We start from the raw sequence: 16,446 nt of genomic DNA, 5'->3' as shown, positions 1-16,446 counted from the left end.
CAAGACAACAGAGCAAAGCAAACACTACCTCTTCTGCCACCAGTATCTGAAAGACAAGGGGCTGTAACACTGGGCCTGCAGCCCTGCTGATAGCAGCAAAGACGCTGCTGCTGTCCTGCTCTGTCTCTGCTGTAGTGGGCGATTGGAATGGACATGTACTCTGTTGAAGGGCCGTAAACAAGATTTCCAGCATATCACTGGCCAGGCCAGGTTGACAGCCCAGTCTTATCTGATCCCAAACCAGAGAGAGGCAGCAGGACAGACCAGGCAGGCTCAGTTTGAGCCACAGGTAAGCAAATGCTACAGGGAAGCGGAGAGGAGAAACAGGCACGTCCTGAAAAGGACATTTTCACACTTAATAATAAAACACCTTTTGAGATTTGCAGCTCTGTGTTTTTGTCTGCTTTTGTTTTCTGTCTATCCTGATCCATTATATCTGTTAGTTCTATCTACCCAGAATGCACATGTTCCTCATTATGTGATATATAATTCAAAACAGTCAGTCCTCATGGTTCCCACAGACAGCTATTCATGATTCTACAGTATTTTTCAGTTTGTTTGCTGAGTGCACATGACAGTGGCGGGCTGTGCATTTTCTACCTGCGCTTCAGTGCCGTCTCGACTACAGCTGAACAACCTAATAACCTCACGATGACGCCACAGCTACAGGTTATGCTAGCAACATCTACAAATACACTAACTGCAGAGTGCAGTTACATAAATACACACATGACGGAATGCTGCGTCATTAACGGATAAAGCATGTAGTCCACATTAGCCTAAATAACACAACGACAAGAACAACTTCACAAGAACTAGTCACATTTATTCAAAACAGTACAATCTTACAAAACTGCAGCACTAAAACTCTGCACACAAAGGAAAGTACTGTAAAATGCGGGTTTTACGGCGCACCCTTTTTTTTACGCCTCTCTTGCTAGCTCGCAAAATAACAGCGAGCTAACTAACGCTTGCTAGTAGCAGCAGAGAAGTCTTAGCTGGCCCTGACGGTCCACCACTGGCACATAACAAAGATGTGTTTAATCTGACTATTTTTTCAGTTAATGTTGGTAAAAAATTTGCACTTAGCATCATCACTGTGTGAATTGTGTTTGATTGTGGTCATTGCGGGCTGTGAAAGCTTCTTACCTTGTCCTTCCCCTGCTTTTCATCTTGATATATTTTCCACCGCTCTCCATCATTACTGTATGCCAGTTTGTATGAGCCAACAAACTGGACATGGCCAAAGTCTTTAGCTCCCTGGGTAATTACACCTGTGACCTTGGTAGGCAAGAGCAAGTCCACCTGAGAGAGGAAAGAAACAGAAAGAGAAACGTAAAGTGGTAACTTTCTCAAGAAACTAGAAAGAAGCAAGTAAAAGAGATGCACAATCTAGTCAGCATCTTTTTTTTTCTTTTGATGTCAGAGCATTTACCGTATAAAGACATAGGGTTCAAAAAGTCAGTTTCAATTATTTACAGAATATTGAACAACAAGGCTAAGTCCATAACCTCGCATCAGCAAAACAGAAATCGCACGCCGCAGCTGCTTCAGCCTGCTCCATTTGGGTACATGTTTTCTTATTTGTTACAAACTATTTACATCACCTGCATGCTAGGCAGCCAACACACAAACTGATATTTATATTGAAATTGTAGCATTCAGTTGTGCTTTACTATTTGGGAAAATACATTACACTGTTAGGCTGAGATTCAAAACATAGTTAAGATGTACCCAAAAAGAACGACAAATAGAATAAGTAGTATTATATCTCTATCGCAGTTACCTCGCCTACACTGCTTCAGCAAAATACACGGCAAAAATGTTAAACACAGGGCAAGTTTATTTCGTTGATTATGGCAAGTGAATGATATATTTGAACAATTTATATTTAACAGGAAGGTGTGTAAAAGTACAGCCATTCAGCTCATATTGTGATGGAACATAAAGAGAAGTATTATTAAGCATGTCACTCCCACTGAACTTTCAGAAGCATAAAGCATCAGGTGTTCTGTTTCAGGTTCAATTCCACATAATGGAAACACATTCTGCCAACGGTTTGGTGTTGTTTTGTACAGAACAAAAAACTAAACTAACTACTTATCAAAAAATAATATTTAGCAAAAACAATATGACAAATGAAGGTTGTGAAATTCCCATAACCTCCATGTGAGTAACTTTCTTTAAAAGAGCATGTTGTTTTATGCTTGTGCAAAAAGATGGGAATAATTGATAGCACTGACTTTTCCATTTTCAAACCGTAAATGCTAATAGCCTAAATGCCACTGTAAAACTGTCTCATGTATCACATACGTCTCAGCAGCACCAGTTCACAGTCCATACGGGATAAAAAACAGTGTGTCACTTGGCATTTTGCTGTCACGTGGGAAGATAGTGGCAAACCTTTAAAGCAGAGCAAGAGATAGAGAGAGAGCAATAGAGAAAAAACAAACGTCTGCAGTTGTATGTCTTCTGCTGAATATAAACATACAACATTGAAGCAGCCATACATGTCACAATAATTGACCTGGTCGAAGGCCAACATAGATTGTGTCACACAAATCTGACAAAACAAAAAGGCCCAGTGTAGATTAAACAAATAAACTGAATTATGAGTTATGGCTCAGTTTCCTCCTACCACCTAGTCGCACACCACTGCATGTGCGCCTGCCCGCACTGCACCGCACCACACGGTACCTTTATTCCCTGCAATATGTAACAGCTTCTCTTTCCTCCTAGCTACTTTAAGATTGAGGACTGCTCCCTCGGTATTACATGGTCGTTCTAAAGTGCAGACCCTCTGCTCTAAACATAACTACGCATGTACTTAACATATGCATAAACAAAGCATTTCCTTAGCAAGTACAAGGCAAACTATTGGCTTTCTAAAAGAACTCCAAGTGGATGAACTCCCAGTTCTCCATTTGTGAGATGTAAGAGAATCTAAAAAAGACTGCAGGCATTGACGTATGCGTGCAGACATAATTTTACTCTTACCAATGCTGTGATTACAGGTGTGCAATTACGCAGATGCTGCACAGTACAATACAATATTCATGAGTTTCTCCTTCAAATGAGAGCAGCTACTGTTTTTCGTGTGTTTGTAACTTCTCATTTCAGCCTCTATATGCAGCTACGACAGCATATTGGAATATTTTACTGTGATGCATATAAATGTCTTTAAACAAAAGCTCTCTTATAATAACAATAAGGTCACAGCAACCCATTGAATAAAGCGGGGAAGGACAAAACAGTGGCAAGGACTGCCTGGTTCATTTAGAGGGGCATGACACTTTGCATTGTGAGGCTTTGATTATGCTCCAGTTGCAGAATGTCGAGGTAATCCTGTTCCACTCAAGCAGTCAAGTCTGCCACCAAAACAAAGGCAGGCTTGAAGGGGAACCTTTAATTGCAGTCACAGGTAGCGGTCAAAAAATACAACCGCCCCAAGCGACGGCGCCTCTCAACACTTTGATGGCCCAAACTGAATTAGGGGACGAGATAAGCTTGTTAAAGCAAGGCCTCTCCTGCCGCCCCCACCTTCTCAACCCCATCCCCTCCTCCACAAGCTCTTAACCCAGACAAACTAGAACTGTGTGAAGTCTTTGTAGCAATCGCGGAACGCTCATGGCATACATGTTTCAAAGAAATAAACCATGAGAATCAATTTTAGGATTTTGCTTGCTGTGTCTGAGATTAAAAACAAGATTTATGTAGCTTAAATCAAAGCTTCCAGTTTTCCCAACACTGCAGCTGCACATCGAAAAGTGAGAGAGCATTATTTATATTTACTTGTTCATTTCTGACAGACAAATACTCACCTCCCTTGCTTATTAGGAAGAGAGATGGTGTGTAAATCTTGTGTCCCTATTTGAAGTGGTTTTGCCACCGCATTATAAAAAGATTAATGCAGTGAGAGTCAACTTCATAAGGACTTTCCTTCATTATAAATAAAGCACTTTCATACTTAGCATCCTACTGACATTCTCCCTCCAGCTGTGCTAATATACCTGCATCTGCTGAAGACTCAATCTTTAACGCCTGTGGTAAATTTAATATGTCTGAGTTTCTATACATTCCCAAGACAAAGTGCAGAATTACGAAATGAATGCACACCAGTGATAGAGGAATGAGGGGAATAGTGCTTTGGCCCATCAAGCCCTCAACAGGGCAGCTATCATGAAAGCTCTAACCTGTGGAGAAAGATTAAAAAACACCCTGTTTTATTGCTCCTGAAGAATCAGCATCAAGAATAATTTTCCAAATCATGCACAGAGACAACACATCATAGTAAAAAAACGTTGCAATGTAAACCTCACGTTGTTGCTTAACGTAAATTATAGCAATACATTATGCAAAGGAGAAACCCTGTTGAAAGAATGTGTGCATAAAGAAATTGAGGTGAATTGGGCATTTAAGAGAAAGGGATAATCTTAGACGCAATATTTCTAGAGCTTGACAAATACTGAAAGTCAAGATATTCTGGTACTACTAAATTCAACCGTGTCAGATCTAGCTCCTGATGAGCAGGATGGAAAACGACTAATGCGGGACACAGTGTATGACATACACAGGTCTACACAGGTTGCATGCAATGCTGACATATTTTTATGTTCATCAATCACTGGATAGAAAAATTATAGGATTCATTAATATCCATCTTTAGTCAGTGTATTCTTTGATCATTATTCATACTGTGGTGTCCTATCCAACATCCTAGTGAATGTCCACAAGTTGTGTCTTTGGTTCACATGGAGGAAACGACGAAAGCTATCACTGCTTTGGCCATAGAAGAAGTGTCATTTGCAAGAACTTTAACAATATATGTCAGATATGCCTACTATTTGAATGTAGTATTACATACCACATGCCAAAAAAGGCTGTTCTGTGCTGCTGCAAGCCTACTATCCTTAGAAGAGACCCTTAACCTGAAAAGCAAAGCTAAAATGAGTACAAAAGGAGGGAGGAAGCTGAAGGTGGACCATTTTCAGACAAATGGATGACTGAGTACAGCATTTCTGTACTGAGTGCAAAGAAAAGCCTGTTTGTGTCATGACACCTTTCTTTTTTTTCTTTTTTCTTTAAAATAAAAAAAAAGACATGAACCAGAAAGCCGAGTGCCACTGAGCTTTAAAGTTCGTTCTGTGACATGTATGACATTTACTGTGTGAAAGCAGATCGTTTTCCAAGTCCCAGAATAGTGAAAATGAACAGTACTGAAATAGGTTGTAGCATATTTAAAGTCAGTCAGCAATAACATCAGTACAAACAATTTAGCCTGAGACTCAATATTTATTATTTTATTTGCAATGTTTATTACTGTAGAAAACAAACAGCCGGTAGCTTTTTGTAGACTTAGATTGTTAGACAAAGAGCCCATAATGACTGATTACAGTTTAACATCTAGAGTGCTAATTATAAATGACTGCTGGTAAAAATGAATAGAAAAGTTTCTCAAGAGCCAACAGCTTGCCCCATGGTCAAATTGTAATATTTTGAGAAGTTACACCTTCAGCATGATGCATGTCCCACGATTGGCTCAAAAACATTTTTTTTCTCATAATAATGCAACAAAAACAACAACAAACAGGTGGTCACTATTTCTGTAGTTGTCACCATAGATTAAAGTTAGTTGCACACTACGAAATATATTTGAAGTCCATTAAGTTTCAACATAGTACAGACACACCAAAAATAAGACACACACGTGCACACACGCACACGCAGATACACACACACACACACACTCCTTTCTGACACCTTTGTGACCAGTGTTTCCACAAGGGGTTGGAGGATATCAAAGTCGGCTCATGGTGCATCATTTTGTCTCAGGCCGGTCGGTGTGGCACTAACCACATTCCTGCTCCAAGTTAAAACATTTTCCCTTTTAAAATTGGACTTACATACAATTTTGTGCGAAATGTGGAATATGAATCACATGCACTCTGCTGAAAGAAACAAATGAGCTGTTCGGACATAATGGTGACAAGAACAAAAATGTGTAAGCCAAACAGTTTTACATGGCAAGGACATCGCTATGAATTGAACATCCTCCCCCTGGTAACCTCCTCTTCACTCGAGTATTTATGCCAGCACACTTGTTGTATGTAAGTGGAATTTAATTATTTGTTATTCTGTCTAAAAGCATTGAGATTTTCTCCATCTTCACAGTATGTCTAATATCCTTAAAAAGATAATGAATGGCACCTGCATGGAGATAACCGCAGGGCAAAGACCAGAATGAAGCTCTTTTTCAAAAACACAATGCTAACAGTGCAGTCACGCATTTTTAGCCATGATAGCGGCATGGCTCCTGGGATGCCACTGTCTGTCTGGTGGTTGGGCCATTGATCCACTCCTTTGGTCATCAACGGTGCCTAGCGGATAAATCTTTATTCTGGTGAGTCCCTGTTTTTTTATCTACCACCACCAGAAAGTCATAATTTTACTTCATCCAGTCAAACATCTACCTGAATAGAGGTTAACACATGTTAGGTTTTGATGAATATGTATATGAAGTAGAGAATATGAAGTAGTCTCAGCATGTCAAGCTAAGTCTGATTGCAGAACCAATGAAGAGAATTGGCCATGGCAAGAGGAACAGGAAGTAAATCAACCATGGTGGTCTGGATCATTTGAAGCTTTAACAGCAAAGACAAAAGCATCTAAAGAACCAGTGAGTTTCATACTGTGTCAGCATGAGTGAAGTGAGGGATCTATATGCATAAAAAATAGCCTTGACGCTGCACTCGTAAGGGACTTGGGGGATTTCACACTCTGTTTAATGTTCACTGTGACTACACATGTGATAGACACTTACTTAGTGATAACATTTAAAGTAGTTTGTCTCCCAGTGTGATCTTGTCTAAAATCAAATCTGTAATCCTTGCTGGAAAAGAAAAATTGCCTCCTGTAAGCAGGTGTAAAAGGTGAAATTATTTAATAATCTAAAATATAGTGTCACTGTTCTAAAAATGAATATACTGGTTTTTAAAGGTCCTTCAAATAGGTGAGTTAAAAATAAAAGTGTTTACAAGTCTGTCTGCTGCACTTACAGCTCATCATTGCTCCTCCCTCCCCATTCCTGCTTCTCACATGGTATATCAAATATTCATATCAAATTCTCACACGTGTGCTCACACACACACGCACACACAAAACATGGTGAGCTTCACACGCAATAAAAAAGGGAACGATGAAATTGCAAAAAAAGATAACATTTATTAACAAAGGTGGTTTATGCAATATTGTAATTACCTTGAAATAAATCAATGTCCAGGGTTCTAAAGAGCGTTAGCTTAGCAGTGGACTATTCTGAATTAATCATAATACTGTAGGATACTGCATGTAGTACTAATGTTTCAGTGCAGTCCACACTCTCCTGGGCACATAAAATATCTGATTTAATCCTATGATACCCTGCTTGTCAAAGGATAGCTTCGGGACACTCTGAGACCACGAGATACACATGCAGAACGCATTTGACCCAATCTCTGCTGCACTGATTTAAGTACAGGCGCCATCGCTTCTGACAATTCCTGCAGATCCCACGATTAGAGCAGGCGCTGCTGCAGACTCATGAATCACTCATATACATGCTTCCTACGGTAGCTGAGAGGGAGCGAGCGGGATAGAGGTAGAGAGAGGGAAATAAAGATGTGGTGTTGAAGGATAAGATGGCTTCCTTGGGTAATGAAAACAAAAGAGTAACATTTCACAGGTTCCAAGCAAACCTGTACAATAAGGCTATAGTTAGAGGGAGGGGACACTAAAAACACACACAATCAAATTAGGCAAGCAGATAGATTTACCATCCCTTCCGTAACTTAATTTGGAAGCTAATTAAATCAGCATACTAGCTGCAGGGAAATTGAATAACATGGAGCCACATTGGACAGGATTAAAATGTGGCTCTGATGATAATGCCTGAATGAAATTTACATCAACCATGTTTTCAAATTAGTGTGGATTCTTTCTCAAATTCTCCTTGAATTCTCGGATAATGTTTTCTTGATGATTGACTTAGCAATAGCTGCTGGCAACATTTTTCGTCAATTGAAATTTGAGAACATTTTTAATAATATGAAGGAGTCTCCAGCTGGGTAGCCAGCAGTTACATATCCAGTATCAGATGGATCTCATCCAGCATGCTTCTCTGAAGGAGTTGGATAATGACCCACAACAATCCCTCTCAATATCACCCTCCATAGAAAAAAAAAGTCTTGTAATCATGCATTGACTACACAGGTTCACATTTGATCATGCCTTTCTGATACTGGGCTTGCACATCTGCCAAAGCAAATTCTGGCTGAATAATTATCATGTCATGGCTACATCTGTCCTCCTGGCTTTAGAGCCTCATATCAGTGTGCAGTGCCATAGCTTAGATTTTGTCAACAAATTGTGGAACAAAAAAAAAGAGATGCAATGCTGTTGGCTTAGTTGGGAATGTGCTCCCTTACTGTGTTGGATTATTAATATTGTCATGATATTTCCTGTGAAGGTTTAATCAAAAATGCAATTTACATGCACAGAAGTGTAGGTGCAGTCCGACCGACTCGACGGCTAGCCCAAGCCAGTGTTCATACATTGCATACTTTTTACAGCATCACAGCTGTGAATAAATGTCTGTGTTCTTTTCACTGATTGCAACAGAAACTACCTGGAGACGTTGTCCCGCTAACGTTCTGTTGCTTTAATTAGTTCAGCGTAAATTTGGCCGCAGGTGCAGTTTTTTTTATCCAGTTTCTTGTCTCGAGTAGAATGACAAATAATGATAAAAGGCTGAGCAGTAGAATAAAGGATGTATCTCTAATGTGATTAGAACTTTGAATAGTCAGATCTGCAGGGACAAGTGGCTTTATTTAGTTTCTACCAGATGAATATAGTACGACAGTCATAAAAATACTGGATTTAGAGGATAGCCTCTATATGCTGCCTCACAATTCATTGTTGTAAGGACTGTTTCTCATTGAGGGGGGATAAAGCTTGAAGGATGCAGAAGACATCTCACCCTTGAAAGTTCCCAATAAATTCTCACAGTCCTTGCAAGTAATTCTAACAAAGTACGAGTCACTTTTTCTTGAAATATAGAAACAATCATTGCTATTCCATATTATCACAATCCCTCTTAAATTCTTTTATGCAACAATGCCTTTTTTTCTCTCTCTCTCTCTCTCTCTCTCTCTCTCTCTCTCTCTCTCTCTCTCTCTCTCTCTCTCTCTCTCTCTCTCTCTCTCTCTCTCTCTCTCTCTCTGTCTCTCTCTCCAGTGCTTTAGTGTCTTAAGAAAGGACCAGCTTTATCTTTGCTGCATAAACACTCGAGAGAAGCGTTGCATTTCAATGGTACAAATTAAAGCCATTCTCTGTGGATGGATGAAACAAACACACAGCTAATTCTATCGATTAAAGGAAATAAAGTTTCTTGTCAGCAGTGCTGTATTAGAGCTAGCGACTTGATTAGGAAACTGTGCTCGACAAAATTGGTGCAATGATAATATCATATGTCTTCTTATTGCTTCTAGCCTCTACTCTACATGGGACAATGCTCTTTTTGAAGTGTCGAACAAAGCATTGATGCTTTCAGGAACCACTTGCAAAAGCTGGGATACTTTACTTCAGCATTATATTAATGATTGCCATTGTAATTCATTGTTATTCAAAACACGAGTAAATAAGACATTTACATGTTGTCAATTTGATGATCCCTTTTAAGACAACTAATGCAAAAACAAAAGATGAAACATTTATTTGATTTACACTGAAACTGACTGAAAACCTAATCTTAAAATAATTTAATTTGATAACTTTAATGTTTGCATAGTATTAGTAGGGTATTATGTAAGGTCATTGTTTTTAGATAAAATAAAGTCAACATAACGAACTGAATGCTCTATGGTATGCTCCTCTATGAAAATGCAACATTTATTTGATCCAACTTATTACTGTTTCACATTGTATGAACTGTGAGCACAGTAAAAGCTACACTTAAAAGTGGAATTTATTACCTTTACATTTTGCAAGATTTATTTCACTTAATATTTGTTCTATGCCAAATATATTTAATTGACTTCAATTGTCCTGAGTGTGTCCTGGTCTGCTTCTGCCTCTCTACATGTTCCTGTCTGTCTCTTCCTTGGTCCTGTGTGCTCCCGTCTCACCAACAGAGGTCCCGACATCCTTTCAGTGCTTTGCCTCCCACTGCCACTCATGACTGGTCCACTGCATTTGCATATCTATATCTATAGCATGTGCTCAGCGAGCTGTGCTGCAATACTTTAGTCTGCAACTGTTCGTATCAGATTTATGGGAAAGAAAAGACTCTGCCACTCAACAGACAAGGAGAAGGTGACCCAACGCAGCTGGGCAGTACAAGATTGATGAGCCCAGATCAAGTGTTGGGTTGCATATATCTGAACGGCAGCTCGTACTGTCCTCTGGCATTCAGCCTGCTGCAGTCTCCTCTGGTAGAACCAGTGGAAGCCCCTTGGTGCTGGTAAACCTTGGATCCAAGAAGCTCTTAGTACTGTGGAATAAACCCACATGGCCTATAGAAATTCAAGAAAATAGTAAATGGACTTTTCTCCTCTTCTTGTGAATCTGTGAACATTCAGACCACTTTTGACAGATTAGACCATCCTGCCAGGCACTACTTCTTTAAAAAAAAAACTGTAGTCTTTTGCAAGCCCAGAAATGATGAAATACATTAAGAGAACAAAGTTAATCCATCCCTCCACTTTGCCTACTGGCACTGAGTTTTTCCAGGAAGAACGTTATAACCATACGTTGATTTAACACTATAACACCAAGAACATCATCATGTGCCTTTTATCTCAGTTTGTGCAAGTCATAATTGACTGACACAATATGAGATAAAAGCCTAATAATGATTATTCACATTCATTAATGAAGCCAATGAGTGGAAGATTTAAACTGCTGGTGACGCATTTTAGGATCACTTACCCCCGCTGTGTTCAAAGCACTCAACAACAATGTTCTTTGAGGCATGTTCTACTGCTTTGTCTTCATCTTGAATCAAACTATCATTTTGCACGAGTCTCTTCAAGACTATGCTCTACAGTAGTTCCAAGGTCATAAATGTTTTTGTTGAATCCAAAAAGTGGGAATTCGTGTGTCGGGGCCACCTCTTTGCTTGGCTTCGCGATGTGTCAACGTATCTCCTTCAGTATATTGATGCAGCCTCATAATCATGATAGTTATTCAAAATGATAGTACCACCATTTCCTAAATAATATAAAACCCTGTTTGTTTGCATCTTGCAACAACCCCAGTGGAAATAAACTATGATATTGGCAATAAAGAAATGTCTGCAGATAAATTGGTGCGAGAGTAATAACACTAACTCCAGAGGCTTGATACAGCCGTGGCTGTGATAGGCCACTTTACTTCTTTACTTATGACTCTCCGTCTTTGTCTCTCTTGTCTGAAGCCTATAGTCTCCCACTGTGACTTTCTCCTTGGTCCTGTGTGTTCCAGCAGAGAAACCCATTTCCCCCATGTGCAGGCTGAGCCTTAGCCACTAAGCTGCCACAATTTACCTCATCAGTATCTAGCAAACCTCAACTCTCACAGTAGTCATTTGCTTAATTGTACATATGGTCATATGGAGGTTTCCATTTTCTCAAGTTTGTGGGTTCCTGAGCTTTTCCTGTTATGAGAAATTCCAACCCTGCCTCAAACCGAACAGTAACAGCAATACAATCTAAACATCAATGTCTAATACAATCTTAGTTTACTTAAATTTTTACTTGTTGTTAATTGTTAATAGTGTAGAAACCTATAATTAATTCCATTGCATTATCCAAACCGCTTCTCCTATTTAGGGCCACAATGCGCTAGACAGAGCCGATCCCAGCACATCACAACTCCACCCAACTTGCTCTTTTTTGTTTTTTCTTGGGCAAAAGTTGTGGATAATACCGAGTACCTTTTTTTTTTGTAGCACCTCTGTTGAGGTTCTAAGCGATGTAAGCCGATACTGGAGCCAAAACACTGCAGACTGCTGATTGGTCAAAGATAATCGTCATCACGAATTACGAAACATCCTGCACAAACTGGCCATTTAAAAAAAATCGAAACTAACAATTTTTTTTAAATGGCAGGCCACAAAACTTCACCACACACTACACTGTACAGTATGCCATACACAACGTAGACCGTAGTTCAAGTGCAGACGTTCCTCTGTTTAGTTGCCAATAAAAGGATTCAGGCGTTGCATTGGAGATGATGTCACAATAGTAAGACATGATGACACTCTGATGATAAGCCAAGAATCTCCCCTGACACTGAGGGGCCACTAAAGAGGAACACGAAAGAGAAAATGACCTCCTACCAAAAGTGAGTCGAGTGAAGTAAAGCCGTACCATGCAGTGGAAATGAAAATGGACCAGGTCAGGTACCCAAATGACTGATGTGTGACAAAAACTGTACTTTTATGCCGAGTATATATCGTCACCGTCAATATACCATTTGCATTGTGTAATTATATCAAAGTTTTCACACCCAAGTTTGGGCTCACTCTGCATCATCAGAGGCAGAGGTGATTATCAGGGTGCCACAGCCGCACACCAAACATATTTATCACTTTAAGAAGATAATTGGGTGTGAAAACCTTGGAGACAGGGGATAATAAATGAACCACCAGAACGGAATTACTTTTATAGCTTGTTTTGTAACCTTTGCAGGGTACAAATAAATTAAAACAAGTTGCAAATGAAGTGACACATTTTGCACGATCAATGTCCACACAAGACATTAATACATTTATTTTTGGGGGATTAATAGATGAAAATTTAGACTGAATCATTTGTTCCTGGACAGATGTACAAGATATGCTTTATAATGGCTCTTGTTCTTGTTCTTTATAGTGGAAGGTAACAGCCAAAAGTGAATTGACATGGCAGTGCACTGACGAGAGAGCTCAGAAAAAAAGTGGCAAAAACATTGTGAAACAAATACACGAGCTGCTGCCTTGTACAACATACATGATTGTATTATGAATCTGTTCTGTTTGTTTTACTACTTTACTACAGTGGTTGTATGTGATACCTGTTTCGATCAGGAAAAGAGAAAGAAAAATGTCCTTTTAGGAAAGAAAACAACAGAAAAGCATATCATGTGATGTGTTTTTGGAGATAAATCGTAGTAATGTAGTGAAGCATCTGCACAGCTTAGGAGAAAATAGAACCAGCCACTCTGCTGTAGCTTAAACTAAAGGGTATTTTTTGTTTAATCTTGTGTACAAAGCTTGAAGATGGCACCCGACCAAAACAAACTCAAGAACCATTTTTTATTTATTTTCCTTTGCCACACATTTGTTGATTTAAAAGGGTGTGAGAAGCCATGCTGAGAATGTAAGATATGCTCTTTTCAACTCTCTATGAATAACGACTAGCAGTCTGATATCTTTACATATTGAAGAATTACAAGATGGTCTATATTGAATTGATCTGTGAACTAAAATAGTACATTCATCCTCAGATTATTGTCCATCCATCTATCTATCTATCTATCTATCTATCTATCTATCTATCTATCTATCTATCTATCTATCTATCTATCACACACACACACACACACACACACACACACACACACACACACACACACACACACACACACACATATATATATATATATATATATATATATATATATATGTGTGTGTGTGTGTGTGTGTGTGTATATATATATATATATATATATATGTGTGTGTGTGTGTGTGTGTGTGTGTGTGTGTGTGTGTGCGTGTGTAGGATACACCTTATATATTACACGATTTCCTGCATAATACTTCTCTGCAGTTTCTTAAGGACGAGTCATGTTTCAATAACCATGGTGTGACAAGCTGTTGGATGTATTTTTATTGAACACTCACCGGTGCAAACTCATTTAAAACTCCATTCTTGGACTTCCCTCTTCCCATCGTTGTCAGTATTTCTCACCTAAAACTAATCTCCAATGTGTGTGCTACATTGAAACCTTCAAACGGTTTTATAAGGCTTTGTCCTAAAGACACTGTTATGTTCTCTTCCTCCGTAGCTTGGAACCTCTTGCAGATAGATTTGCAGCTAGATCCCAATTAGAGCATTTTAAAACGTTGGAAATGGTTTAGAGGCTGTTCAATTTAAATTTGTAATTGCATCCTCCGCTCAATCCATTCGTCTGTCTTCTAAAGTACATTTTTTTCTGAGTTTTGCTTTATTTGTTCGAAATGTTTGTGTATGTTATTTGAACACTGTATTGCTTCTATCTTGGCCAGGTGTCCTTTAAAAAATATATTGTAATTATAATGGAAAGAATGACACATATCAAATATAATAATGAAAATTAGTGCCTGACAATTAGTTGTTAGATTGCAAACTCAACTGCAGGTATACAATATATGCAGTCTCATTTCTGAATAAGAATTATTCTGATGATGTACTTCGGAGAGTTGCATATATTTATTATGACTGCTCATAATATATCCCTGCTGTGGGTGACAGATTGCCCTTGAACCCACCACTTAACTACTACTCAATAAATCATATATATCCGCGAGATGAGGCTAGGTCACTGGCATAGATTGTCCAATCTTTGATCGCGATTATGTGAAAGGCGGACAGAAGCCTAACCTGTCAATTTTTTAACATGCAACATTCACGTTAAATTTATATTAGCGCCACCAGACATATTATTCTGTTTAAAATGGATTTGTCTCCATTAATCTCATACAGTCTGGCTATGTGTATGGGAACAACCTTTACCTGAACATAGTGCGATGGAGTTGGAGTTGATAGGTAAACTTGACTATAGCCAACATTTTAGCGAACATATTATTCTTGCTGGATATTCATCATGATCAGGACATGCAATGCATGTATGTCAATGTGAACCGCACAACACCTTTTTTACTCTATTTCCTCCAACTCCAAGAAACCAGTTCTACTACTGTGGGTTGATTCTTTCAGTCGTAGTCTGCACTGAGTATTTATTCCCGGCATCTTATTCTCCTCTTCTTCGCTTCCTGCTCGTGGTTATCACACCTGGATTCCTCATCCGTGCTACCCAAAACATCAGATGTCATCTCATAAGGACCCACAGTGACACAGGTGTCACACATCCTTTAAATGTTCTAGAAAGTTCCTTATACAGCGTTATCCTTGATTTTAACTCATAAGGTCCCTAAGTGACACCTACTGAACATATTGGTGAGTCATGTGATTTTGTGTTCCTACAACAACATTTCCAAGATGTCTGCTCCAGGTTGTGACAGATCTGAAGGAAATGCTAAATGTATTGTTAAAGGTAAGTTTCACCCATTTAAGAGTTCAGAATTCAACAGCATAATCCAGGAAAGTGAATCCTTACTAAGTATTTTGTTGACTCCAATGCTGTTAAGAAGTATGAGATGAAGAGACACAATCACACCATTCTAATCGTGTTTGTTTGTTTGAGGAATGTTTACCATAATCCCTCAAAACACTCTACATAGTCTTGGAACACTACTTGCCAAAGAGTTTGCAGTGTGTGTGTTGCATTAAGAGGGACACTATGAAATTAAAAAGTACCGACTGTCGCAATTTCTCTTTGCTATGTGGACATGTTAATGTGCATAATTAAGTCAGTTTATCAGTTTATGCAGGCTAGAACACTTGCAGTTCAGTGTGACAGCTTCAGCTCCTCTTTTGAAAACTTCTTCTGGTTTGGTCTCCCTCTGTGTAATTTTATCTCCTGCCAAGCTAGAATCACTTGGGTGTTGACCCCAAATAGGTCAAATTCTTAGTGTTTTTGTGACACAACATTTCTATTGTGTCTGTAAGCAGTTAAACTGTTAAAAAATACTATCCACTTCATGATCAAATGATAACAATTCAAATGATTTATGTTCAGATGACCAGTATCACAGATCACGTGGTATGGATACACAATTCTTAAGGAAACTACAAAGGGCCGCCAACTATTACTTAGAAAAATAAGACACAGAAAGCATTGTTAGAGCTTCAATATTAATGTATGTGTTGTTAAAAAGCTATGTATATATATATATATATATATATATATATACATATATATATATATATATATATATATATATATATATATATATATATATATATATATATATATATATATATATATAAATCCAGTCAGATATTTGTAAAGGTCGCCACTGCTTTCACTGCACACCAGAGCAGTTGTCTTGATTAATAGTAATACTTAATTTGTCATTAAGGCTGATTAATTTCATTAATTCGAGAGGTTTAAAGTCATTCAGTAATGTCAGTGAGAATCAATTATTTGCCATGGCAACCAGTATGAAGAAGACACTGAGTTTAACAAATGCAAGTGCAACGCTCACTTAACAGCACAGCAGCTGTATCTGCGTGGATGTGAAACAGCACTTTAATTCTAATGTCTACTTTTCCAAAAGCCGGATATTGT

At 38.6% G+C, this 16,446-nt stretch overlaps 1 protein-coding gene across 3 annotated transcripts in view; it reads right to left on the bottom strand.

Moving 5' to 3' along the window:
* Nucleotides 1-16,446, bottom strand: part of edil3a (EGF-like repeats and discoidin I-like domains 3a) — a 106,274-nt gene that overhangs the window by 8,856 nt on the left and 80,972 nt on the right. For all 3 annotated transcript variants that reach the window (XM_068604772.1, XM_068604773.1, XM_068604774.1), the window contains one exon: nucleotides 1,150-1,305. In XM_068604772.1, the coding sequence (XP_068460873.1) occupies nucleotides 1,150-1,305 (156 nt within the window). The remainder of the gene's footprint in view (nucleotides 1-1,149; nucleotides 1,306-16,446) is intronic.

This window comes from Clinocottus analis, unplaced genomic scaffold, assembly GCF_023055335.1.
Source record: "Clinocottus analis isolate CAN_PGR_092001 unplaced genomic scaffold, fCliAna1.0.p SCAF_7, whole genome shotgun sequence".
Classification (NCBI taxonomy): Eukaryota; Metazoa; Chordata; class Actinopteri; order Perciformes; family Cottidae; genus Clinocottus; species Clinocottus analis.
This window is presented reverse-complemented; position numbering and strand designations above follow the sequence as displayed.